The sequence below is a fragment of the Pseudopipra pipra genome, chromosome 11 (assembly GCF_036250125.1).
Source record: "Pseudopipra pipra isolate bDixPip1 chromosome 11, bDixPip1.hap1, whole genome shotgun sequence".
In the NCBI taxonomy this organism is placed as follows: domain Eukaryota; kingdom Metazoa; phylum Chordata; class Aves; order Passeriformes; family Pipridae; genus Pseudopipra; species Pseudopipra pipra.
The window spans coordinates 6481686-6509213 of NC_087559.1; the positions used below are offsets into that span (position 1 = coordinate 6481686).

The 27528-nt window shown below is 44.2% G+C and overlaps 1 protein-coding gene across 32 annotated transcripts in view; it reads left to right on the forward strand.

Annotated features, from left to right (window-relative positions):
• The window catches only part of MAGI1 (membrane associated guanylate kinase, WW and PDZ domain containing 1), a 327423-nt gene that overhangs the window by 42552 nt on the left and 257343 nt on the right, over positions 1-27528 (forward strand). Inside the window, exon 1 of one of the 32 annotated variants that reach the window (XM_064667273.1) lies at positions 3995-4283. The exons of the other annotated variants lie outside the window; for them this stretch is intronic. Coding sequence (XP_064523343.1) covers positions 4187-4283 — 97 coding nt within the window. The 5' untranslated portion in view covers positions 3995-4186. Of the gene's footprint in view, positions 1-3994; positions 4284-27528 lie in introns of those variants that run through there. 32 annotated transcript variants of the gene reach the window in all.

Here is a 27528-nt window from a genome sequence, read left to right on the forward strand (position 1 = left end):
GCTCAGGTGTCTCTTCTCCCTCCTCTCCCCAGCCTCCCTGGTGCTTTATCGTAGTGGGGGGATGAATTTGTAATTCACTGGATGGAACAGAGGGAGAAAATGATCTGGAGAAACCAAACCAAGGCTATACAGAGATAATGTTTCTGGCTCAGGTGGTCCTTGAGGCACAGAGCCTTTGCCAGGTGGAGTACTCTTTGGGGAAGTACTGCCATGCCCTTGTCCTCCTCTGGGATTCCTCCTGAAGCGGTTACTGCTGCTGTTCCTTGAGATGGAACTGTGGGATGGGTGGACATGTGGTCTGACAATCTATGGCCATTCTTCATAGACAAAACGAAGTGAGTGCCTTGAAGCAAGACAGCAGTGCCTGAGTGATACAGAGCTCTGTTAGAGCTCTCTGAATGGCTGTGAAACCATCAGGTTTCGCCTTGAGTCCTGACCCTTAACTGTGCCCAGACACATCCATCTCAAATGTCCCTACAACTCAGAATCCAGCATGGTAGTTATGCTGGGATCTGCTGTGTGAGGTGCTTTGGGCAGGACCTGAGGACAGGCTGAAGTGAGGGACTCATGTCCTAGAAGGTCTCTACCTTCAAAAGTTGGGTGGTCATTGGCATGTGCCCTTCCTGCCTGTCCTGGTACTCTCCTGCCTCCGTAATTTCCAGCCAAAATACTGTCCTTGAGCAGTGAGGTGACACTGGAGAAGGTGGTTTGACAAGTACATGCAAGGGCCAGTGTTCTCATGCTCTGTGGCTGATGTGTTCACTGCTTTCCAGACCCAATTCTCTCTGAGTTGTTGGTTGAGAGATTTGCTACCATAATTCCCTTCCCTGATACTGAGGAGAGACTGTAGATGAAAGGAAGGTAGGGTTAAAAGGGTAAAATAGCTTTTCCACTCCTTCCCTTTGAATGTAAAATGCTTCATTCTGCCTGGAGTTTAGCTACAGGTTACATTTAAAGTGTTTGTGGAAGCTGAAAGTGGTTACACTGCTAGCTTAAAAGAAATAAAAGCGGTGACTTGAGACAGCGAGATGGGAGAGAGAGTGGCAGTGGGGTTGTAAGTGACTTATTTATTGCAGCCTTGAGAGCAAGAAGTATTACAGAGGACAAAATTCCTATAATGTTTATATAAGGCAGTAAGAAATTGATTACAGCTCAGATATGTTTTGTTGCATGCTGCTGGGAGGCATCATAAAAGTCATGCAACAAAGTTTTGAACATCGTGTTACTGCTGGTCCACTCGAAAGCCTCATTTGACACAATGAAAACCTTTCATTTGTTCTTCTTGCCAATTGCAACTGTGTTCGTTTCCAACTTCTGTGCATTCCTGCTGCAGGATTCAGCTTTTTCAGGCTGCTGTACTTTGGGGGAATTGTTTCTTCTGTTTTTAGTTAATTAAAAAAAAAACAAACCAACAACAACAGCTCAGGATTTTGCAAAAGTGTTTCCCCCCAGAGGTGTTTTCTTGTAGTTATTATTTGTAATTTGTGTTATTTGTCCTCTTCTGACGTACTAAGAGCTTTTTGAAAGCTTTCCTAACGTTCTTCCTAATTTATGCCACCTAATCCCATTCTCCCTCTGAACTGTGCAGGGCTTGGTGTACTGGCACTTGGTGCCCAGCAGTGGCATTGGGAGAGGGCAGCTCTTCTGCAGCCTCCTCCTGTCCTGGTAGGATCAAGACCTGTACTTGCATTGTTGTCCTGGAGGATGTTGGGTGTCCTTAGCAGTGGGTTGGACCCCTGGCTGCCACCTTCTTGCAGCTTCAGAGTGAGTACAAGTAATAGATCTTGTAAAGACTCATTTGGGTTTTGGCATTTATGGCACTTTACAGCCAGAAATTCATCTCTCCTCTTGCTGTCCTTCCACCTGCCCAAGGCAGTATGTAATAAATCTCAGTGTCTCTGAGCATCCATAAGCCACTACTGGTAAATGAAGTTACTTTCACATGTTTACGTTCTGATGTTCCTTCAGTGAATGTGCATTAAATTGTTTTTCAGTTGGATCTCCTCTAAATAAATGGCATCGTGTGTCCCTTCAGGAACTGCGTGCAGCAGTAGAATGAAAGCCATAAAAATAAAATACATTGGTTGCTTGTGTGCAGCAAGACTTAACCTGACAATAAAAAAAACACAGGGGTGCTGTCTTTCTGTCAGCCACCTTGCAAGGTCCCTGGTCCCCTCTGCAGGGCTGCTGGAAGGTGTGCTGGAGCAGGGTGGGTTGCTCATGGTGATGCTGAGTGATTTGGGGCAGAGATTGCCTAGCAGTTACCCTGGAGTTGAGTTCATACCTTAGACCACACTGCACACAGTGCCTTGCCTTTGTTTTGGGGGATAACTTACAGCCAGCTATAGATGCTCATTTAGCCTTTGCTTGGCAGAGGTTTGCCTGCACAACAGACAAGGTGGTTTGAGGTTCTGAAGCCCACTTGCTGTTTGCCAGTGCTGTTTCAAATGAGGATTGGGGGTGGGTGGGAATGCTGACAGACTGTTTCAGCACAGGTAGAACGAGTTTGGTCCAAACTGTTAGTCATCAGCTGAGTTCATGTGTTGCTGCAGCTGTTCTTAGCACAGATCTGCCCATTCTCTTTTGTTGCTTCAAGGAGAAGTCTGATAAGCTGGACAGAGGATTGCTAAGCTGCACAAAAGCAACTCTAATATTGTTAACCTGCTAATTTTAAGGCATTACATTTCCTCTGCTGCTGGCATCAATGAAAGCAGCACTTACTACTTGCCTTCTAGCAGATGCCTGTGAGGGAGCAGCAGACAGAGGCATTTGAATTGCCGTTTCTAGCTTCACTGATGATAGAGAATGGAAGTAGTCTGGATCTGACATTCTCTGAGCAATCATCCCACCAGATCTCAGAAGGCAGTAGCAAAGTGCAAATCCCACTCAGTCTGTTCCCACCAAGAAGGAAAGTCAACGTGAAAGCACATCTAAAATAACTGTAGTCATGAGGAGAGGACAAATAATACGGCTCTCAGACAAAAGCACACAATACTGTTTATTTTGACTTTAAGAGAATGGGGTTGACTGAGAATGTGTGTGCCATTGGTTTCAGCATGTCTGGCATTTTGAGGTACAGTTTGTGAAAATGAGGTGCAGTCTTCAGTTGCAGAATCTTTAATATGGTGATAATTTATTTGAAACTTCTCAAGCAGTAAAAAGAGGCTTTTGGGAGGACTGAGATTTTCACAAATCAATGTCTATGAGGTTGGATTTCATTTAGATACTAGGAAAAATGTCTTCACACTTTTTATTATTGTTATTGTTTTTATTATTATTTTAGTGTTAAGTGATGAGTCCCTTTGGGCCTTGTCTGACTGTAGCACATCTGATACTTCCTATGTACAAGATCCAAGCATGGATTTGAATGCCTGGTACCTCTAGTAAACATCTTGATTCATGTAAAGTAAGCTTAGAACAACAAAATTAGAATCAGATGCTCCCTATTTTTTTCCTTCCCTGTTTCAGTCCTAAGCCAAATGATTTACTGTGGAATACAGTTGAATTGTTTGCTTTATCTTATAAAACAAATACGCCTTTGTTCCTCTTTTGGACTGATGTTTTCCTTAGTTCTGTGTTGTGGCTTAGCTATACCCTCCCTTCCCTCTTGATCTCCTTGATTTTTCTCAGAGCACGTGCACTGGTCTTGAGCTCAGCCTTCACTGCTGGCTGATGGAGTTCTCCTTTCCATGCCACAGGAGCCTGCTGCATAGGCAGTGGAGATACACTGATAAACTCCGTGCTTTTGTGCTGGAATTGGTGTTTTGTTTTGATACAGTATGTATCATTTCCCATTTGAAACTGCTGTTATTGTATGGTTGGAAAAACCCTCTTACTTGGCATTGGCAAAGGAAGCAGACTTTAAAAGGAAAGAAAAAAAATACTCCTAATTTAATAAGCAGTATTTTGGGGTTCCTTTTGTTACGTGCTACCTTTTGAACTCTGCAAACCAGCATGCAGATAATTCACAATAGCGTCACTGCGTTGAGCCGCACAAGTAAACACTTTAAATGGGAGGAAGCACCTGCGTGTCGCTATTGTCTCTCCTCTTCCATTAGCAAAAGTCTCCGCGCTGACTCCGTTCAAGCCGAACGTTCCAGTCGGTGGGAATCCACAGGCACCATTCCCACAGGCACCGGTGGCAGGCAGAAGGCAAAGCTCGCTGCCCTCGGGCTGTGGCGGTGGGATGGAGGGCAGCGTGGGCACACGGGTGGGCTGCCGGGCACTGGCTCATCGCCTCAGCCCGGGCAGAGCGGGCTGCCAGGAGTACAGGACTCAGCAAGGTAGGGCTGTGCCTGGAGCTGTTGGTGGGGCTGGGGAGGCTTTTGAACCCTGAGGGCCACGGTGCTCTCAACATGTGCAATGCTCTGAAATTGTCGCTGTCATGCCACTTGTTAGGTTTGTGTAATCAAACGTTTGACTTGAGTGCTTTCCCATTGAGTTTATATGTTTTTGTGGGCGGGTGCCATTCCTTGTGAGTGTGTCATTGTTATAGATGCAACCTGTAACAAATTTACAAGAGAAGGTTAAAAGCTGTAAGAGCTTGCTTGAATAGAAGAGCCTTAAAGGCAAAAAAATCTCTTTAGTTTACCCAAGGCAGGTCAGGAGGTGACTTACCATGATCTAAAAGTATCTGTAAACAGAAGATCTTTGCTGGTATAAAACTTCTTTTGATTTAGGAAACAAAAGCCTAAACAAGTTCATTGACTTGATGCTAAATTTGGGTAAGTTCAAGTTAGAAAATGCTATGATGGATTTTCCGTCTCCATTGTTGTGTTAGTGTTGTGGTCTATGTCTAATGAGAAATTGTGGGAAGCAGAGAAATTGCAGGATAAAGTGCTCAGTGCTGTATAGGAAATCTTGTTAGAGTAGCGTCACTTTGGGATTTTTAGGTTTTCAGTCTCTACGTGTTAGAGACGTTTGGTGGTGGTGTAGTACCTGGGGAGCTGGAGCTACATCTTAATTTATTGAATGCTCTTTTACTGAAGTTTGAGATACCTTTGGTGACATATTAGTGATTATTTTATTAATCCTAACATCAGTTTCTATGTAGGAAAAATTGTCTTTGTGCCCTCTAGTGGAAAAATTATTTACTTGAAGGCTTCCAAATTAGGGGAAGTTCTTGCAAAAAAAGGTGGAATGTGTGAGCAAAGGCATAGAGGAGCAAAACAAGGCTGGAGAGATGAAGGGGTCTCAATAGGTAGACATGCTCTGTGTTTCCTCTGCTTCGGTCCTCACAAAACTGTGGTGCTGATGACATACAGAGACGGGGGGCTTGGCCAAATAGGGGAGGAAAGGAAATGTGAGTAGAGAAGAGATTATCCAATACTCATGTCCGCTCGACTTGGTGAAATTATTCCAGGTATAATTACAAGGAAAACCTGGTCTGAGCAAGCTCTGAACACGGGGCAATCATTGGTGATTCCATCAATCCCCAGGGATGTGATGGGGAAGGAAGAAGAGCACAGCAAAGCCCACTCCAGACCTTCATAGGGAGGAGAAGGGAAGACACAAAAAATGAAGGATCAGAGAATCTGACCCTAATTCTTCAAAAAAGTTCCAGAGCACTTTGTACACAGCAGAGAGGAGGAGGATGGGGTCCAAAAGAAAAGCTGACTTAAAAAGAAAAACAAATAGGCAAATCTGTCCAACTTCCCTCTTTAATGGGATAGCTCATTAGCATGTGATGAGGGCTGCTGATGTCACTGAGGCTTGGGAGCAGATTTTGGACCATCTTGGAACAACAAAACCAACATAATGATGTGTAGGGAAGAGGAGTGTGCAGAGGTGGCTCTGAGGGAGCAGGAACTGAATGACTGAGGGCAGTGGGCAGGGTGGTACATGGTGATGGGAGCTGTTGTGGATGGGCAGCTCAAACAAGCCAACAGCATCCCGAGGTTTGAGGAAAGGAGTGAAATCTCTCTCTGAGTCATCATTACAGAAGCTCTGGGTGTAAGACAGGGCGGGTAAGTGCTTCCTGCTGCACTGAGGGGTGCTGGGCAGTGCAAGGCAGGAGGAGAATGGTCACACTTCCACGTCTGGAGATGAACCACACCAATGGGGAGCTCAGGAAATGAGGCTGGAGAGGAATAGCTGAAGGACTTGTATTTGGAAATATAAGCCTGAGTGCAGGCAGTACATTTTCTGATGCATAAAAAATTTCTGTAAAAAAAGATGATCACCAGCTTTTAGTCCCCACTGGGGAAAAATACCTTCGTTTTCCTGAAAAAAATATTCAAGATGCAGATTGGGAAAGAGCTTCTCACTAGGAGGTAATGAAGCAAGAGCAAAAGAAATTGTGAATATGCTTGACTGGAGGATTTTCAGAGCAGTTAAATCAGTGCCTCTTGCCAATGGTGTGATTTCTCCCCCACTCTGTTGCCTTCTGTCCATCCACCCACCACTCAAGATCTATTTCACTCATTAACCCTCCAAGATGGACTTTTTATTTCTGTTGCTAGAGTTGCTTTCAGGGGCCAGGGGTCAAAACCAGTAGCAGGGTTGTAGGCTATTGCATGGCTTTGGGATATAAATTCTGCTCTCAGTGCAGTCATGAAAACTTCAGGCACGGATGCAGATCACAAGAAGTTGCTGCTTTCCCATACATCTTTCCTTTCCTCTCTCTGTTTCTTTCTGGAGCTGCTCATTTGAGATGCTATGAGAGCAACAGATGTGAAGGCAATGGAGTCCCCACACCCCCCTCCCATCACTGTCATCCTCCCTTTCCTTGTGCTGAACTGTCATTCTTGTTTATTTTGGTTTGAATTACAATTGCAAAAACTCTTACAGTGTTGTTTGTTTGTTGTTTCATGAGTCACTGTTTTTATTTGCTGCCATTCCCGTTGCCTCTCCTATTCCTCTGTCTTACACTTGCAGCCACAGTTCTCCTCCCAGTATCTTGGAGCCCCTTCTATTTTAAGTCCATGATGCTCAGCACTCCTGAGAGTGCAGGGAAAAGCAAGCTGACAGGCAAGATTCAGGATTAGCCCTTTTTTCCTTTTTTTTCTTGTTTTTCTCTTTCTTCTGGCGTTTTGTAAGGGTCCTTGTTCAAATCAAAAGATTCCTTGGAGACTCCTTCCCTGAGATCTCTGTGCTCAATTAGTCCCCATCTCATTTCTACCAGGCAGTGAGATCGATACTGCTTTTTCTGGCTTGAAAATTTCAGGCAAGGAAGAAAAATCATGTTAAAAAGACCTTCTTTGAAGTTACTGAGATGCCCATGTGCAATTCCAGCACCTGCTGTCATAATGGCAGGTGTTAATCCCTTCATGTGCGTTGTCACTGGGGTGGAGAGTCCGGCTTCCTGCACAAGATCATAAGTTTGGACTGATAGGGGCTGACCAAACTGACCTCTGAGAGGGGCTGTAGGTGCTCTGGGTGGATGGAGATGAGGCTCTCCCAGTTCTCATGGCCTCATGCTTCTTCTTGCTCCTGGTGAAGTGCCATGGTTGCTAGCCAAGAAAATCCTACGGCTCCTTGTCTTTGAAATCTGAAAAGTAACGGCTTGCAAATCTCTGTGTATTTACCAAGGAGAAACAGGCAATTTATTTGTGTCAGCTTAATGGAGCCTCAGCTTACAGAGCTCCATGTGGGAGAATTAACGATGGGTCCCGAGTCTGTCTCAAGTTGTCCAGAAGCTCAGCAAATGTTTGACTGTGAATCCACTATAAAATAGCTCCAAGCTTCTTGTGCCTCAATTAGCAGCCTTGATAGAGAGCAGGCAGGTTTTCAGGTATAAAATGTCCATTTTGACTCTTTGAGTGTTCTCAGGTGGCCCATGGAATGTAAATGTTTTACTCTATTTGTAATGCAAACCCGTTTAATTATCTCCAATTCATAAATCCCTAGTTTGGTACTTGAGAGGCTGTAAGAAAATGCTCATCTTTTAGTGGGTAGTAATCAGTGTCAGAGGAAATGGGGAATAGATGGTGTGTTTTAAATGGTGTCAGTTCCAGAAACTGGAATGTATAATTTAAGTCACATTTAATCATCCTTTAAACACTGAATTCCAGCCTCTGCTGCTTGTCTCGCAGGAAGCTGACAGCTTTTTAATGCCACGATGGTAACACTTGAAACTTCCTTAAGCTGCTGTAGGCTGTGATGTGGCTCTTTACCTCACGTGTTGGTGCATCCATGGCTGGTTCTCCGAGCCTGGCTGCAGCTGTGTCCGGAGGTTGGGCTCTGCTGTGCTCCTCTAGCCCCAGTTTTGGAAGTCTCCGCTGTTTTACCTTTTTACGGAGCTGTAACATCTGCTGTAAATACCACAGCAAATGTAACAGCTGTTGAGGGTGGGATTAGGGATCTGGGGTCTGTGTATAACAGCTAAACATATTCTAGCAATTCAGCAGGTTGAAAAATAAAGCGGATCAAGCTGTGTGCATCATACTCAGGATCTGTGTGATGGGGATGTTTCCTATGGAGTGAAGCTGTGCCCAGTTCAATCTGGGGTCCAGTGCCTGGAAGTGGGAAGCTTTGATTTCCTGCGTTTCAGCAAGGAAATTGAGTCATGTGGGGTGCAGCAGGTCCCAGTCCTGCCTGGGGAGCAGTTGTGACCATGTGTGTGGGGCTGTCGTAGCTTTCCTTGGGCTGTTGGTGATATGCACACAAGACACTTGATATTCACTTCAGTGGCAATGTGCATGATTTAAACCTGTGTGTGTATATGCATATGCAAATACATGTATGCATATATAGAGAAGAATGCAAGCATTTTTAAAAAGCAGCTAAGAAGCCCTGTATGTGTCTGGGATCATGTGGGATTCTGATCCCTGGCTGCCTCCCCTCCGCCTGCTCTCTCAGCCCTTCCCCCACAGGCAGTCTGGCTGTGGATGAAATAATTTAATGCAGTTCTTGCTCTTGGCGACTGGTTGATGGCATTAAAGGAGTGAGTGGAATTTCATCCATAAAAAAATACATCTGGGCTGCTGGGGAGTGAACCCCACAAGGGAGCCCATGCACTGTCTGAGTGCAGAATCAGTTGCCTTTATTTGCAATTGCACGTGGGGTCAGCATTAGAGCAGACTGACTGCCTACGTGGGCAATAGGTGGCTTTTGTTGTGCCTGGCAGTCAAATGATACAGCCTTAAATTAGAAGCTGCCACTTCTATTTAGAATAAAACTTGCTTTCCTGTGTGTGTATGAAAATATGAGCGTTTCAAGCCCGCCGAGCTCTACGGGATGTGCACCGGATTTGCAAAGGAGCCCATTAGTGCTTGCAGCGGTTCACGGCGAGGAGGGGGCAGCGGGGAGGAACATCTTAATGAGACAGGGTGAAGAGTTGATGCAAGGACACGGAGCGCTCGGAGGACGTGAGGACACGGAGCGCTCGGAGCCACCTTCTGCTGTGGGAAGAATCCGGCTGTCGCTGGAGGAGCGGCATGCTGGGGTAGCGCGGGCTCGGTGCTCCTGTCGCCGGGAGGAGGAGGAGGTTTCCCAACCGCCTGTCCCAGACTCTCCCGCAGCGTTGGAGGCAGTTCAAATGTGGATCATGAGATGATGGAGGAGCTTCGGTCCTTTCCTGCCTGCAGCCACCAAGTGAATCAGCCACACAGGAGAGAAGAGCTGCTGTTGACTTTGCTTCCCTGGGCCTCAAGGGTGCCAGGTCAAGTGGGGCAGGAGGGTGGCGAGTTCAGCCTGAGCTGTGGAAGGAGTTTTGCTCCCACATGACATCCCAATAAATGGTGGGAGAACAGCAAATGGATGTCAGCCAGTGGTGGTCTGAGTCTAGCACAGCTTGGGGCAGCCTTGAGGCTGTTCCCATGGGAGCGACGGTGGCTTTGCTCACACAGAACTCGCCTCTGGCTTCCACAAAAACCTCTTACAAACACAGTCTCAGCACCAGCGTGGTGTGAGCTGGCCTGGGGCTCACCTGCCCTGGGACTCCCTCCTGGCAGCACTGCCATGCCACCTCTCCCCCTCCCTGCACCAGAGCTATCCTGGCTGGGGACAGGAGATCCTCCATGACCTCTCCATTGCCATGGGAATGGCCCCTGGGTTCCTCAATTTTGGAAGAGCTTCTGTTCCTGGAGTGGCTCAGAGTTGGCAGGCACTACCAGGCAATGCTCTGTTAGCTTTCAGAGGGAGTTTCACCTCAAAAATTAGGGCATAGGTGGGGGAGAAGATCTTACAGTGGAACGTGGAGCCTTTTGTCTGTGTGTTTGCAGCTCTCTGGGTTGTGTTTAATTTTTTAATTTATTATTTTAAAGGCAGAGCACTCTGTAGTGACAGGAGGAACTAAAGGTATAATTGGGAATTCGTTCTGTGTGTGTCACCCTGTTTCATATTGTTGAAGTAGTGATAGAGAGCACATAATTTCCTTGAATTTATTCACTGCTCAGAATTACTCACAGCATAAATTTCTGGGGAAAAAAACCCAAGCAAACAAGAAAGCATTTAGCTTATTTGGTGTCTGCTCCCCCCTGAGATTTAAAGCAGAGGTAACTGTGGGAGGGTCCTTTGCTCGGGACTTTTCCAGTTTTGTAATGTAAAGGTTCATTTTTCTTGTTCCCTGGGCAAAAATGATGATCTAAAAGCCTTTTACTTAATAAAAATGTGTGTTTCTACTTTATCGCATGACTCCAGGAGCTGAGTTTTTTTAAGAAAACCATCAGATATGTGTGAAAATCATCAGTGTTGGCAGCATTGAAGTCGTTAAGAAGTTCAGTGCTGTATTTGCTCAGAACTGAGCGTATTGGGACCAGGGAGGTTGCAGCACTCTGGTGTGCTGAACAGTCTGGCTGTTTGAAAGCTCCTAGTACAAGTGCATACGATTATATTTTGAAGTTTATTTTCTGCTGCACTTGATAAAACTTTATTCACTGCACTGTTTGACTTTTAAAGGCGAAATCCTGGAGAAGTGCAAATAGCTTCTTTGGGGAAACACGGATTTTGCTCTTGGCAAGCTGTTGATGTTGTAAATGCTAGTACCTAGAGATGCACTGTACACCTTTGTTGTTTGGGATACTTGGAGGTTCCTCATTTTCCTGTCTCAGGTGACACATGACTGTCCCATTGGGTGTCTCGAACTGTGCTGTGGTCCTGAAAGCAAGTCCTTGTGAAACAGGAGACCAAAGCCATTCTGTTAGAGACTGGCATGGCCTCTTGGGCTACTTTGCTGGGCCTTTGTAAGGAAAGACCCTGAAATTTCACTTGAATGTCTTTGAGTTTTGTGGTTTTTGTGAGCTGGACACTGAGCCCTCCCTGCTCCATGGTAAAGCATGACGCTGCCTGGTACCACCAGATCCTCCATCCTCAGCATCACTGCCCACCAGTGCCCCATGGTAACAGAGATTGTGAGCCCTGGGAAAGGTGTGTGACTCCTGCTCAAGGCTAACCCTCACCTCCACCTCTCCATCCTCCAGGCTAACCTCCTGTTGCCTTTTCAGGTAGTTTAACCTGTGCTAAATTTCGAAGTAAAGTGAACCAGCTTGATACCACAGCTCTTGTGAGCACCAGGAGAGACCTGAAGGAAGAAGAGAGCAGGATCACACCTGTGTTACCTGTGCTCATGCTGACAGCTTCTGCCTGGGTCCCCATGGGGCTGGGGTACTGGTAACACTGGGCTGCAGTTGTCTGCTTTCAGTGTGACTGAGCTACTTCTACTCCTGCTGAGAGCCAGCATATTTGCACATTGGGAAGACCTGGGGAAATGGCATAATTTACAAGGCAGATATGTCAAAATTGGATATTTCTGTGCTGGACATGCACATCAGTGTGCCAGCTCTGCCCCAGCCTGCCGGCGGGGATGCCAGCCACTGCACGGGCACTCGTGGGAGCCTTGGTCCCCGTCCCAGCCGTCTGGCCAGATTGGCACCAGTGTCTGCCATAGATAGTACATTTATAAAATGTTGGCTGATTTAGGATTTTCACCTGAGGTGCAACATGGATGTGTCATGGGGATCCTGCTGTGAAATGGGCAGAGTGAGTCTTCTGACTGGGGGGGCAGCAGCTGTTCGGCCAAGTGTGGGTTTTTGTGCTGGAGTGAAGGTGACATAAGGAAGCTGTATGGAAATTGGATTGGATTCTGATGCAAGATTTCTGGCAACCTTCGACTCCAGGGAAGCAGTAGTCCCTGAACCAAATGTGCACTTCCAGCTGCAGGAAAGCAGCCTGCCTTTTTCATCCTTCTGCCCATTTCCCTTTCCGATCTATAAGATTTCACATCTCTGCTCCAGCAGCTTTGGTTATATTGCCGGCACTGTTTGGATACTAGAGGAGACTTTTTTTGACAGCCACTTGGGAGCTGTTCCTTATTTGCTTAAGTTCTGGGTTTACAGTGATGCAAGCAACGTGATACTATTTAGCAGCTATAATAGAGGTCAAGGTCCTGTTGTCTTAGGTATTGTAAAAATGCCTTGTAAAATGCTGTACATTGTCCAAATGGGCTACACGGAAGGCAAGCAAATGAAGGAATAAACCAGGCCCTCACAGCTGCTCCTTATATATGTGAAGCTGAGGCACAACCAAACATGCAGGTGTGTTTTGTCCTAAAATGGTACCCAGAACTCTGGTGTTTTGTTGTAAAAGATTTTTTGTTCATGTGGGTTGATTCAGAGTCAGTTGCTAAAACAAGCTATGGCTGCATGTGCTTTGCTCACTGCTTTATCCCCTTTTGAGTGGAAATGCTTTGAAATGGATCCAGGATAAAGCTCATCCACTGCTGGGACATCTCTAATCTACTTTCAAGGAAGCTATTTTTTTCCCCCTGAAACCTGGCCTGGGAGGAAGCGGGAGCATGCTCAGTGTCCCACGCCCAGGTATGAAACAGAGAGCGCCTGCCAGCAGCTCATCTGTCTCTGCCTGGGGATCCCAAAACAGGGAGGGAGCAAGAGAAGGCAGCAGGTAAGGAGTGCTGAGCACCAGCTTGCATGGAGTGACTGAATCCCAGGGCAGGTTTTGTCCTCTCCCTGGGACATGAGGAAGAGGCTTGAGTACGAGTGAGTCTGGAAGGAGTTTCCAAAGGTGCATCCCCCGAGCGGCTGCTGCAGCTCTTTGTTCACTCCCTCTCCCCATCCTTCGGAGCCATCTTGAGAGCCTGGGGGGATTGGGTTTGTCTAATGAAGTTCCTGCTCTGTGGGCTGGCAGGTCAGGGCTGCCCATCAGTCAGTCCAGCTTGCAGTGCCTCTCTGCACACCCAGTGCCATTGTCAGCTTTGGCTCCAGCTTATGTTTTTGGAAATTAGGTTTACAAGCTGCAAGTTTTATCAAGAAAAGCTGTTGGGTATTTTTTGTTTCTTAAAAAAAAAAATCAATCCTTTTCAATTTCTTGTTTCTGTGAAATAGTAAAATTCTTTCCCTGGCTGTCCTTAGGTGGCTGCCAGAAAGGGCAGTGCTCTAACACTCTCCCTGTGTAGCTAAGAAGTTGTGTGTGTTCTTTACTGCATTGAAATCCTAAATATTTATGTTACGGTTCTGGTTTCTTGCCATGACCTTTACTTATAGATCCTTGTGGTTATAGTTCCTAAATGATTTGAGCTCTAATAAATAGTTTATTCTGTTTCATATCAACAAGCCAAAATAATAATTGATCTTTCAGGATATAAATTCCTTTTATTACTTGAGGTATTGTTTGCTTTTACTATTAAAGCTGTTTACAAGAAATTGTTTTTAAGCAATATATTGTTCACTTGTGTATTTTGAAAGAATAACAATAAAACATTATTGTGCTCCTGATTTCCTTTTGAAAAGGCAAAGTAACCCTCCAAGCATGGTTGCTTTCCGTGCAGTAATGGTTCTGTATTCTTTACCATTGTGTTCCTTAAATAAAAAGCACAAGATGATCCTGCCATACAGAAACACGACAATTGTTTTTGTAAACAGTGTGTGCTCTGGTATCTGTAGTAAGTAACTGGTTTCTTGTTTATAATTGGATTTTCTTAATGAGAAATCAAGTTGGTGGATACTTCCTTGTTTTTTGGAACTAGTTGTACTGTGATTTTAAAAAACACTTAATGTAATTGGGAGTCATTAACTTCTGATACAATGTGATGTAAATAGAGGAAGTCCGTATCTGAAGGGCTCTTGTGGCACAGATCGTCCCAGCAGGGATCACTCTGCACGTGTGTTCAGTGAATTCCTAAATTCAAAGCCTCCTGTTGCTTGTGGCTTGGTGCTGGAGCAGAGGTATGTCAGTCCATGGGCATTGGGTAGGGCTCATGAAATTGGGAAAACCTGTGGTTCACAGACCTAAGCATGGGCTCAAATACCTTATTGAACTCAGCCTTAACTTGTTCTCCCTTGCACCTGCATGTCATGGAGATCGTCAAGGTGCTTGGGCAGATTTTGTTCTTTGCTTTGAAGGGCTGGTGATCAATGTCAGAGTCCCCCACCCCTAATCATCTTGTTGGGCAGTGCAAATGATTCCCAGGTGACTGATGGGAAAGATCTGCATTTATAGCCCCGACTGAGCCGCAGGGGACTACTCTTAAATACAAGGAGAATGTTTGTGAGAGGAGCTTGTTGGGGCAGCGTCCTCCAAGACCCTGAAGTATCAGAAGCAAAGTCAGCAAAAGGACCTAGCTCTAGGGAGAGGAGGAGACATGCCCAGCAGATGCCACGAGGTGAGCAAGAGTTGTAAATCCTTCTGGAACACTCAGAGATGCTGGAGACTTTGCTGTAGCCGTAGGCACAATGTGAGGGTGCTGGGAGGAGGGTGGGTGGTGGGTGCTGAGTGGTGTTAGTGCTGCTGCCCTGCCTGCCCCTTGCCCAGGGCACGAATGTGGCAGGACAGTTGTTTTTCTTCATCAGGGAAAAGGAGCTGATGTACTTTCATGTCCAAAGCAGCTTACTGCCAGCTGGGCTGCTGAGTCTGAAAGACTTTACCCCAGCCTAGAATACTTACTGCTGTACTTTGCTGGTGTGCCCTGCACACTTTTCAGCAGTGTTTTTGTCATAGTTTGTGGATGACAAAGGCACCTGAGGTGGATATGGACTGTTTTCCCTTCAAGGATCCGTGGGCTGTGGTCAGGGTACTCTGCCATTCCTTGCTTCAGCATCACTGGTAGCTCTCCTCAGTTCCTCCCTGTGCTTGTCTGATGATGGGAAAGTGAGGACAGTTCAGGGAAAACTTTGTGTTTTCTTGGCTCATCCTAATTATGTCCTTTGCAAAGCAAATTCTTGCTTTCTTTTTTTCTCTCCCCTTTTCCCTTGAAGTAAAGCTGCTGGAGCCCAGAGGCTTTACCTTATCTCTGCAGAATCTTCTGACAGCAAAGCTTGAGGGATGTGTCCCTACTGTATAACACTTGGTTCAACTCTAGTTTCTCTGAGTGATCTGAAACCTCCCTGCTATGTTTGCATGCCACAGCAGAGGTTTCAAGCCTGGGAGGTGGGCTGCCTGGCTCCTGACTTTCAGGGAGAGTTTGGAGAAGAGAAAGCTGCTTTTTCTCTTGCTGTTTCCTATCTCCTGGGGAATTATCCATCTTCAAAACTAATTCTCTGTGAATGAGTCGAATGGTAAATAGTAAAACAAAGCCTGACAATAAGGGCCCTTCCAAAACTGTGCTTTTTCAGTCTTCTGATCTCATAGCCTTTTGTCTCTGGGCTGTTCTGACCTATTCATGTCAGAGAGCAAAGAATCTGTGAGACTCTGATAAGTTTGTACAGCCCCTGCATAGTCTAGGAGAAGGTCTAATTTGATCTGACGTTTACTAATCTGCCAAGACTTTTAGTGATTTGTTTTCATATTAAGTTGAGTTTCATGTGCCATAGAGAAATGGGTAAACATATTGCACTGGTAACAACAGCAAGTATATGAAGCCAAGAATTTGTATTTATGCACTTGAAAATTCTTTTCTGCTTGCTTTTTATGGGGATTTATTCCTTTTGCTAATTGTCAGGTTACTAATTTCGTTCACCTGGTAAAATGCTGGCAGAGTCTTAGCTGTGAATTGTGTGAGGCATTTGTTTGGTTTAGTCTTGCATTGCATTCATATTTTCCTGAGTCTGTTGCCTTAGCGTACTGGTTGTAAAAGTGATTCCAAATATCAGATCATTTTTCTACTCACCATATGTGACTGGTCCAATAGCAGCTTCTATACTGTATAGATATTCTTGAATTTATGTCCTTAAATGGCTCTCACACTACAGTGGGAAGGTCCTTGATTATTTATGTGTTTCTCACACTTTGTGAGTAAATAGGTGAAATAGTGAAATTCTCCAGCATGTGGTTTTGGTGTCTGGTTGATTTGTGTGTTGAGGTTTTTTTCCTTTTTTTCTTTTTTTTTTTTTTTTTTAATTTTTCAATGTATTTTACCTGATTAGGTAACAGTACCAATTTCATATTAAAACACAACTTTTTTTTATTCAATGAAATCATGCAAGGAGCTTATTTGAACCTCTGGATTAGAAGAAATAATTTCTAATAATTGTATCTGAAACCCAGAGGATGCTAATCCCCTTCCTTTACAGAAATCCATAGTGATGGCATAAATGTGGCATGGGAACGTTTATGCATGAGAAAAATTAGTTGCCTTTGTGAGAAAAAAAAAATTCAGACCCCCTGTGAAAAACTTTACACTGTTAATTTTGATTTCAAACCTGAACAGTAAACACCAAAAAGTAAAGCACGTTGATGGATCTGACTATAAAGGTTCCTGTGCTGGAGGTACCAAACAAAGGTGCTAATTTGGAGCATCCCATCAGTTTAGGATTTGTCTCATGTTGCCATGTCAAGTCTGCTTTGAAGTTGAGACACTGGATTAGGATTTCCAGGAGTGAGTTTCAAGCTGGTATGTGAGGGCAGCCCAGCTGGGGGTACTGTGGTGCTTGTGACTCCCCTCACCGAGGTCTCTGCTGTCACCAGTGGCTTCACTGCTCCTTTAAAGTAAAACCCAAATCTGTACCCAGTGCGTGACCTTATGTTACGAAAGCTTTTGTTGCCCAATTTCCATATCTGTTTCCTTCCTTGCGAGCCCTCCAGCTCTTTCCTGTGTGGAGCACAGAAGGGAGCACAGTGGGGACTCTGTTCCTGCCTGGGAATTAGGTGATGGTGCCTTCAAGGGCATGTTAACCCCCGCCATGGGAGGTAGAAACAGCCTTATGTCACTTGTTTTCATAACTCCAGTAACATTCCCCCTTATCTGGGGAGAGGGCTCCAGCCAGTGCAGCCAGCCCTGGGGCCTTGTGGCAAGTCATCTGTGTCCTTGTTTTACTTCCTCAGCTTGTATTTCATTAACCTTTTACCCTGGTTGCTCACTGCAGACTGATTTCTGACAGGCACACGAGTGAGCTCGGGGTTTCTGGCTTCCTCTGCACCCCTGTGCACACAATCGATACTCGACCTTTCCAATGGATGCGGTGCTGGAGGAAGAGCTGAGCTGCTCAGCATCTTCTTCCTTGCCTGCTTTAAAGCAATGCAGAGTCGTTTACAGCCTGGTAACCCAACAGCAGTGCAGCAGGCATTTGTTCTTTCTGGAATTAGTAAAGCATTAATTAGCTGCCAGTAAACCTGAGTCAGGCGCAGCTGCCCGTGTGTTTGGTTTGGTTTGGTTTAAAAACTGTTTAGGATAAAATCTGTTGACAGCTTAAAGCTGTGTAGTACTTTTTTTTTTTTTCCCCCCTCCATATTCTCACCATGAGTAAGTTGGCAGAAGGTCTGGGATGTTCACCAGCTATATTACTCAGGTTTTGATATCAGCATATTAGCTGCACACTTGGCATTTTACAGTTGCAATGACTTTGTATTAAGCAATTCTTTTGATAATAATAAGAGGGATTCTGGGTTGAGAGCATTTATCATGTCTGGATTCTTTCTTAGGGTTTAAGAATAATATCAAGTTTTGAGGATGAAGGTTTTTAGAGAGGCAACTTGATTTTTAGAGGGAGTTTTAATAACCAACAGGATACTCCTATCTTTTAACCTGTAAGGAAGCTCTGAGCCACCTCTGAACAGTAACTCCTATTGCTTCTTTAGGATTTTTCCTATGTGTAAGTCATACCTTAAAAAAAATAATTTTTATTTTCTGTCTACACAAAGAGAGATTAATGTCCATTTTTTGAAATGCTGTGAAGCAGGGTAAGAAAGGTGGCTCTGAGTAGACTTTCTGCTTTCACTAATCAGCTGAAGGCTTTGAAACCAGATGGCTCAAATGAATGCTTTTAGCTCCCAAACTGTGCCTCAGTACTCATGAGTGGCTTTGTTTCTGGCATGGTCTCCAACTCCTAGGTTGACCCATTGCTAGCTGTGAACCCTGTGATCCTGGAAGCACTGTGGTGGTGCTGTGTCTTGGATGTTGATGCTTCTTGGCCAGGACTTGTCTTGTGGCCCACAACAGGGAATGGGTGAACTGTATGTGCAGCCAGCACTGAAGTGCTGCAAGGTGGCCCATGGTAACATCTCACCTACTGGAGGCTCATCTCAACCTCCTGAGGAGTTTGACTCAGGCTGATGACAGAGGTGGTGCCTGAGTCCTCACCATTTTTTGATAAAGCCTAGGCTGAAGCTCGCGTTGCCATTATTGAGAAGTAATGGTGGCAGCAGGGCTGTGGACTGTAGCCCTCTGCAGATCCATCAGTAGAGAATTGTTTAAAGCAGTAAAGACTCTTTGCCCCCCTTTCTTTTTCCTTCCGTCTCCTTTTTTAAATCATTGTTATAAATGAGCTGGGCAGTGCACTAAAGAGTTTGATTCTGAAAGCCTTAAAAATGCTGGTTCAGGCCCAATCACTTTTATAGGCCAAGGTTAAGTATGATGTGGGTTTTATATGTGTCAGAAGAAGCTTATGTGTGTGTAGCTTGTTTTATGTCTTGAAATATTGGACGTATGCAGAAAAAGGAAGTTGTAACTCTTTGCTCACTGAGATGCTTTTAAAAGAAGCCTGAAAAAGAGAGATTCTCTGTTTGCTTTTGCCACACTAAATGTTGCCTCATTGATTCAACTTGATATTCATCATTAGACTAAGTTTGGCAGAATTCATTCTCACTTCACCTGTGCAGGATGGACCTGGGCAATTAATGGCAAAGGGGAACTGCTTAAATGGCCTTTGAAGAAGGTCTTCTGCAAAGAAAGGCTTTTTCATATGTAGTGTGATCTTGTTATCCTGACTAGGAGGCTGTTTAAAGGACCAAAAGCATCACAGGGGTCTTAATTCTTGTGCACAGGGTTCGTTGTCCAGGGATTTAGCATCTTTGTTAACTATTTGCTGAATGAAGGTGATTTTAAAACTGTGTATTAAAATAGTCTTCTTTCACAGCCCACTGGTACTGCTGAGTGAGTGATCTGGGACTTGCTGCTGTCTTTTTTTCTGGAAAGTATTTTTAAACATCTCTTCCTCATCTTTTCTATACAGTAGTACCTTCTTTTGTGTCCTTTTAGTTCAAGCAATTGGGAGATTATGTTCTTATTAGTCCACTTTTCAATAGCTAGAGATTAAAAAAGGCCATTTTATTAAAGCTCTGTTGTAATTTTGCAAGTAATACATTGTCAGGAAATAGAATACACTTTTTTTACCAGAGCAGATAATTAACCACTGAAGCAATTTATCAAATGTTACCCAGTGGGTTCCCTGTCGTGGAAGGCGTTAAATCAAGGATTGATGTATAGGGAAATGCTCTAGTTAAAGCAGAAGCCAGGGAGGAATTGATTGATATGATGTGGCCTGTGTTATGTGGGGAGATGGGAATAGATTATCTGGGGATCCCCTGAGGCTATAAATCCCTATGAATCTGTTACCTATAAATACTGATAGAAGATTAGATCTGGGTGTGTAAAATGTCTTTAATTTCTCTAAATGACAGTGGTGCCATATTGAGTCATTGTTCCAGTCCCAGTGTGGTGTCACCTTGTGAATTACTGAGGTGATTTAATGAGCACTTCTGGGTGGCTGCCTGTCTGTGTGTTCACCAAAGTGAATTTGGCTTATCTGGGGAGTGGGAAGAAGATCAGGTGCTCAGAGACTGTGGTGTCTCCCCAGGAAAGATTTCACGGTAAGAACTGCCCTCCAAACTGAAATAAGACCTGTTTGTTTGTTGTTTTTCCTAAGGAAAAGTGTCGGTGTTGAGCAATATTATATATATGTATTAAAAATAAACAAACAAAACCAAAAGAGACTAAATGAATTTTTTTTGCTATGTGCTGTCATTTTTGTTGAATGCATTTGCTTGCTCACTTTTCTGAAGAGGAGAAAAACTTGGACGCTTTCAGGTTTTAATAACCCCTTGCTTTGAATTCCATCCAGTTCTGGTTGTAAAATGAATCCCCCATTTTACAGCTTTGGGAAGTGTTAGAAACCTGTGACCTGATTAGCCCTTCAGAGTCAGGATATACTCCACGTGTTTTGTAGGATTACTGGGAGTGTGCTTAAGAAAATGTTTTTCCATTTGTGCTTCTGTGTTGGTCATTGGATTCACACTAATGGTTATCTTTTCTTTGTATTAGCATTTCTATAATCACAGGTTTATTTGTACTGCAACCTGTTTTGAAAGTAATTGCTGGCTGAATGATGGTGTAGCTGTAGGAGAGGGAAGTGCCTGCCCATGAATACTAAAGGCTCATGGAGTGATTCTTGGTATATTGTGGCTTAATGGGAAGGCTGTGTTTGATCCAATCTATATCACTTTGCTATTAAGTGTTGAGAAGGCGCATATGGTTGGATGAGGGAGCAAGAACTTAGTCAGGGTTCTTAGATGTAAAAACAGATTAAAAAAAAGTAATGCCCAGAGTTGGTTGTTTACATGGGGATTTATTGTAAGTGTTTTGTTTTTCAGCAATGATTTGGTATTTAATTTTTCCTCTCTTCTTCTTCCAGCTCAGTGTTGATGGGACTCATCACGTCTTAATCCTCTCCACTGAATGTAGAGGCTAGGATCTGGGTTCTGCAGTGAGGTGTTTGCTTGTGCAGGAGTGGCTGGCTGGACCGGCAGTGGGGCTGGTGTCTGCCCACCCCTGCCTGCCCTGCCTGTCCCCTCTGCTGCCTTTTCTGGGCCCCCTGGGCCTTTTCTGCTGCCCCCTGGGCACTTACCAGTGCTTGGCACATGGCAAATGCTGCCAAAGCCTCGGGGAACCCAGCTCAGTTTTCATAAAGGCAGGTCAGCAGAGTTGTCCTTAACCTGAGTGTTGTCAGTGATGAATCCACCCCCATTTTTTTGGCACTTTTATGGTCATGTCCCTGTACACTGAGTCAGAGTCCACTTCCCTTGGTTTCTGCTGCCTCCTTCTCCCCATTCCCAGGCAGAGCAATGCTGCCTGTTGGAGAAAGCAGGGATGTGGGGAATGGGGTGCTATAGGGTGTCTGCTGCAGTCTCTTGACCAGGTCCCATAAAACAGATCTGTGCTGTCTTTGAGATAGCAATTTTCTTGACCAATGGATTCAAAGGTCTATCTGTCTCTGCTTTACAATTGTTATTTATTGCCTAGTATTTGTTTGGCAGAAGGTTTTTGTGTGTAATACCAGCCCTGCTGCCCATTGCCAGGAAATTTAGAACCTGTGAGTGATTTCAAAGGCCATCTGACTCCAATGCTTCTAACAGGATTTATGTTTTTGCTGGTGCAGAGTTACAGTGTCATAAGCTTTTTATTTGTTCTTATTATATCATGGGCATCTGCAGACTGTTGAGTCCAGTTTTCTTCAGCTGTTTATGTGCAAATAAGTCTCTGATCTTGTGAAAGGAGGTCATTCTTTATTTCTGCTGACTGCTGCTCCAAGAAAAAATCCCCCTCCAATAAGTCATTAAAAGAAAATGGAATTAGTTGTGCCAAAACTGATGGCTGCAAAATGCATATGACTTGACTGTTCATATGAAGGCTGAAAAAAGCTTTCAGTTATTTGGAGTATGCTCCTGATTCAGTATCACATCAGGTTTTATTCTGGTAAGTCTGGCTTGCTGTCTGCAGTTCTGCTGGCAGTGGAGCCTGGAGTGTGCTGCCAGGACTGCAGTGGGATTCCAGAAAGGCTTAATTTAATTTCTAATTGTTGTAAAGAATCATTTATTAAACTCCTGCTCTGCTTCCTGCCTGGCTGAAACAGTAGCAAGTTCCCTTCTGAAATTACTTCTAAAATTTTGACTTTTGGTGGAATGTGAAGGTTTCAGTGTACAAGAATTAGAGTCTGGTCCTTTTGCTTGCACATGACTTGTGAATTCTGAGTCAGGATTTATTACTTAAACCCATTTCTGTCTGGTTTCAAAGTAGGTGTGTTTATTACTGTATGTGCTGTGTGAATTTGAACAGCTGCCAAATGTAACAGAATATCTAGGTCCATTTTTTTTTTTGAGTGTTTCACTGGGGATCTACTTTTTTTTTTCTTAGAAGGGCTGCTGGGTTGGTGAGGGCAGAGAGAGGAAATTTCAGGATCCAAGTTTGGAGATGACTGAAGTGATGTGTGTCTGTGTGTAGGTACGTGCTGGGTGCTGGGTGACTGTGAGATGAGGCAATGCAGTCGTGATATTACCAGGTAATTTTATTTCTGCTTAAAGCTTTAATGTGTTCTAAGAATACGATGCATCCAAGTAAAATGCATTTCTGTGCCATTAATAAAAGGTCTGTAACAGAGTTCAGATTGCTAAATGATAAAAATCTGATTTTACTCTTCCCCCAAGTTTTAGCCATGTCTTTCAAATGTTACTTGGAGATGTCTTCATTATCTGTATTTGCTTGTTGTGTCCTGGACAAGCAACAGAGATTTTTGTGGGAAATCAGTATAATTTTATAAGGTAATACAGAATGACTGTGCTTTTGCTAATACTTCTGCAGAAAAGATGCATATAATTCCTGAGTCCTGGGCTGACAGTGCCATTGGAATGTATGCCATGCTGGCACTGTAACCTGTCTTCCTAGCATTTTATCTGGTATACAATTGTTTATCCAAATATTACTTTGTTATTTTTATAGCTGTCACTTGCTATTCAGCTCAGAATAGCAAATGTCAGAAATGAGTTACAAACAGCACTGGCATTTTCTGTGGTTTGTTTGTTTGATGGCTCCTCCATGTAACTATTTGAAAGGGGAAATGCAGAGAACAGTGGTAAAATTTCATGAGGGCAGGCAAGGATTTGTGTTTTTGTCATCATAGGCAGCAGCCAGCATGTAGCAAAGATGACAAGCCTTGTCCTGCAGAGCTCCCTCTTTGCCTTTTGTTATGCATTTTTACCCTAGGACTGATCCTGCTTTGTACTGGGACTTCCAGCATGGCAGGGATGGAGGGGAGCCTCTGTTGAGCCCACCTTCAGGTGGTCCAGATGCATAGACACAAGTTGCTCTTGAATTCTGAGGCATCACTCCAAGCAGTTCTCCAGCTTTGCCTTAAGGAAGCATTTCTGGAAACATCTTTTCTGGATTCTTCACCAAATGTTTCAAACCATTTTTTGAAATGTAATATAGATTATCTTTGTAAAGATAGGTTCCAAAATGCATATTCCTCACGTAGTCATCTTGCTCCCTGAGCAGGTTCTCTTGCAGCACTTGAAAAATTAACCCTACTGTGCTTCTCTGCTAGAATGATGTCATCTGGAACCTTATCTGTGAATTCTGGACATGTTCTTGTTGTTGGAATGAGTATTGGTGTTAATTCAGATATACTGCTGAGTTTTCTGGTAGGCAGATTTAAAAGGAGTGCTGTAGCATCAATGAATGGTCCACATTCTGCTGTGAGTAGTTGTCCAATAATGATTCGTAGCATGTAACTGCCTGCACATCTTCCCATGGATGCAGCTGTGTAATGCTAATTCTTAAATACAGTGAGGTGGTTCTTTAAAAATTACCATTATTTCTGTTTTCTTGCAGGCAGTGAAATAGATAGGGCATTTTGCATATTTTTCTTGAAGTCAATGGACTGCTGATGTGGCATTTGGGGCTGGGAAGCAGTTGTATAAAATCCTGAGGAACCCTTCAGTTCAATCCTCACATGGGAGTGTAGCTGTGAGGAAAACAAGGTGGTCTGGTGGGAGGGAGAGTCCAGGCATTGGTCTTCAAGATGATCTCAACATGTTGTTCCTGTGAAGGAATGATAATCATAGCAGCCAATTTCTTTGAGCTTTGCTTGGGGAGATGGCTATATCCTTAAAACCTAGACCTACAAATAGCAAGTTTTGTTTTCATTGTTGCCATTGCTATGAATCTCTTCTGATGCTGTTGCTTCTTTTTTGAGCTGTCCAAAAGGATCTCATCTTAGTTCAAGCAAAAGTTTCCAACTCAGCTGTGTGATTTGCACACCCAGAGGTGTTACCCCATTGTCCATGGCTGGGGTGGCCATGAGATGGTCTTTGTCTCTAAGGCTGTGGAGAAGGACTCTAGGGAACCTGAGACTAATTCCATCCCTTTTGTTTTTACTTTTTTTCCTCCATTCCTTCCCCACTGTGCAATCTGGCTTTTAGTATTTGTGGAAGTTTAATAAAAACAAAAATAAATGTGGACTATTTCACTTCCCTTCCACTGTAATTGCCAGCCCATATCTCCCTCCATTATCCTTTCATCTTCTCTTCAGACTGACTAATAGTTGCTCAGTGATTACATATAATGGTGTGAGAGCCTTTTAGTTTGGATACCCTGCTTTTCCTCCCCTGTTGCTTATAGATATGTTTACATTTTTAGCCAGAGCTATGATTTGTCTCCTATATAATTGTGTGGAAAGCAACAGTTCACATTCCTAGACGGGCATCCTGAATTTATTTTGATACCATTTGAATGCCTTTCCCACACTCAGTTCACCCTGTGCAATCTCTTGATCATTTTAACTAACCATTTCCTTCTACATGGATTTATTTCATTGCTGTGAACTGCATATCTTAACCTGTCTAGTGCAGTCTTTAGGGCTAAGTTTGAGAAATTCACAGGAAGCAGGTTGAGATGGAGGAAACTATGGTAAAGGAAATATTTCACCAGGTTATGCTTCATGTGGCTGGAGTGTGTGGTGTCCCTGGGATGCTCTCCTTGCATAGATGCAGCTGGTGCTTGGAGCACTTTGCTGGTGAAGTTGCTGGATCAAAGCAAGTGCTGGCCAGAGCTCTTTGATGCTGGCTGACCACACTTGGACAGCATGGAAATGTCATTTAAAAATGATCCACTTCATCAGTGTTATTGGTGAAAATTATCAGGATGGAGCTCATCCAGGGAGAGAGGCTGATCTTCTGTCTGTGTGGCTGCTGATGGAAGAGCCCTGATTGCCTGTGCCAGCACATCTCTGGGTGTGGGCAGTGGGGAGGTTTCAGTACAGCTCTGTGAGCTCAGACTCATCCTTGTGCTGCTGCACTTGTGAGGGTATGGGAAAAGGGGACAGTGTGAACACACAAGGCACAAAGCAACCACCTCTTGGATGAGAGCTGCGGTGTTTTGGTTTTTTTCAGGAAAAACATGCCGTGCAGTACAAGGCTAGTAAATGAGAGGCTGGAGTATTGTAAGCTCTATAAGTGTTCAAACCACCCATCTCTTAAGGCTTTTATCTTTCTGTGTGTCTTCTCTTTTGGCATCAACAAATTTGGAAACTTTGAGAAAAATGCCCAGTCTTAGAGTCTTTGGTGTAGAAGCATCGCTGACTCATCATCGCTTAAATACTGGATAAAGCCTTTGTTAGGGAGTGAGGAATTTTTGCTTTTTGTTAAAAAGCCAGGAGCTGTCTATTTTCATCACCGAGTTTGCAATCCTAGCAGTTGGAATGAAGCAAAATTCAAAGCTTTGGAGAAGTGGCTGGGGGTGTGTGGGATGAATAATGATCCAATATGAGGCCTCAGCAGGGTGAAAAATGTAAAACTAGCATCTCTTCTGCTGTTGTTTTTTTTTTTTAAGATGAATTCTCTAGCAATGAGAAGTATTTTAAACGTTGCTGCTGTTGCTGATAGAAACAGGCCATTAAATTGCTACAGTCAACATTCCTTTGGGTCCTGGTCATAAGCCAAGCTGCCAACTATTTGTAAATTTACTGACAGTCAGTAAGCAGAATACAATATTTAAACTGTCAGAAAACTAATAATCACTAGTTTCAGGGAAACATAGCTCTGTTTCTCTTGAGCTCTGGCTTTTCATAGTGTTTGGTAACTGCTGTTATCTTCTGCTCCTCTGAACTCCAAGACTGACCCAGGAAAAAGTAGAGAAGAGATGAAGAGGCTGCCTGCCTCCTTCTTCCCTGTGCATCCTGTTCTTCTCACCACCCCTAGCAATATCCTGGTCCTTCTTGGCAGAGATGTTCAAGACTGTAGCCAAATTCCCGAGCTCCCAGGCTCGGGTTCTCAGTCTTGCAATGGCTTGCCATAGATGCTGTTCCATCTGAGTTTGCTGAAAATATGAAGACAGACATTCACAAGTGCTAACTATATATGCATGGTTGCTTCCTGGGGTGAGCACTCAGAAATAGTGGAAAGCAGCTTGAGAAAGCCTAGAAAATACTTTGAACTTATTTATCGTACTACTAAAATGTTGTGGGAAGAATGGCAGAGTCATTTGTTTTCTGGTTGCTGTTGAAATGCAGACCTGTTATGAATTACTCATGCAAAGATAGCTCTCTGTTGTGAGCCAGCATTACAGGAGGAAATCTGTTTTTATTTAGTGTGCAGCAATGTTATGGGTTTACCCAGTTGTGGACCTTCATCTAAAATAGCTTTTTGTGTAACTACCTCTGTGGGCATCCATAAAATATGAGTCCAAGTGGGTTTTCCCTGTGCCCTGCTGAGCAGTAACTTGTGTCCTATCAGAGGAACGAGTAGCTGAGTTGTTTTCAGGGATGGACCTCTCGCAGCGTGGCCCTTCCTGTGCCTCGCTGGAGGGAGAGTGTGTTATTTGCTGATGAGAAGGGATAATTTCACCAGGCACATGCAGGCTGCAGCCTTGGTAAAGCCAGGAGGATGAGTTTGAATGTACTGCTGTGATGATTAGACTACAGGCAACAGCAAAATAAGAAATTACTTTTTTTGTTGTTGCTAAGAGAAGTCTTTTTCATACCTCAGGAAAACCACTGTTCCATGTCAGGATTATGCCAAGTCTGAAGTGTTTGGACTGAGAGGGGAAAGGGCATGATAGCAGCTCCTTGCAGAGCAGTTGGTGATTCCTGCTGAGGGGCTCGTCAGCATAGCCAGACACCCAAGCTCGAGTTCCTGATTTCAGCCGAGTGCTGCAGAGTTGGATACTTTCCCCTCGCATGCCAGAGGAGCAGGCATGCCTCCCTCTATCCTGCTGGTTTTGCCAGAAATTCTTCTCTTAAAATAAGTAGCTTTCCTCCTCAAAAGCAGCACACTCCCCTGAGCAGTCCTGGCTTGGCTGAATCATTGTGTTCATAGAAAAAAAAATGTGTTGCGACTCGCTCGCATTCCCCACCGTCTGTGCTCCCGGGGCTTGACGCATGTAGGGTGTGGGAAAGCCGTCCTGTGAATTTCCACTGTTGCCTCTGAAGCTTGGCCCAGGCAAAAGATGTAAGAAATTGGAAGGTGGCATGTGATCCGCAGTATCCTTGAACTACAGCTGATATTACCTGGGCACAGAGGGGCCACTTGTGTGTGCTGTTGCTGCTCAAGTACAAATAAACATGATATTTATCACCATGTGCTGTCAGTGTGTTAGAAATTAAGCCCAAAGCCTGCTATACCAGTAAGTGTTTTACCAATCATTATAGCATT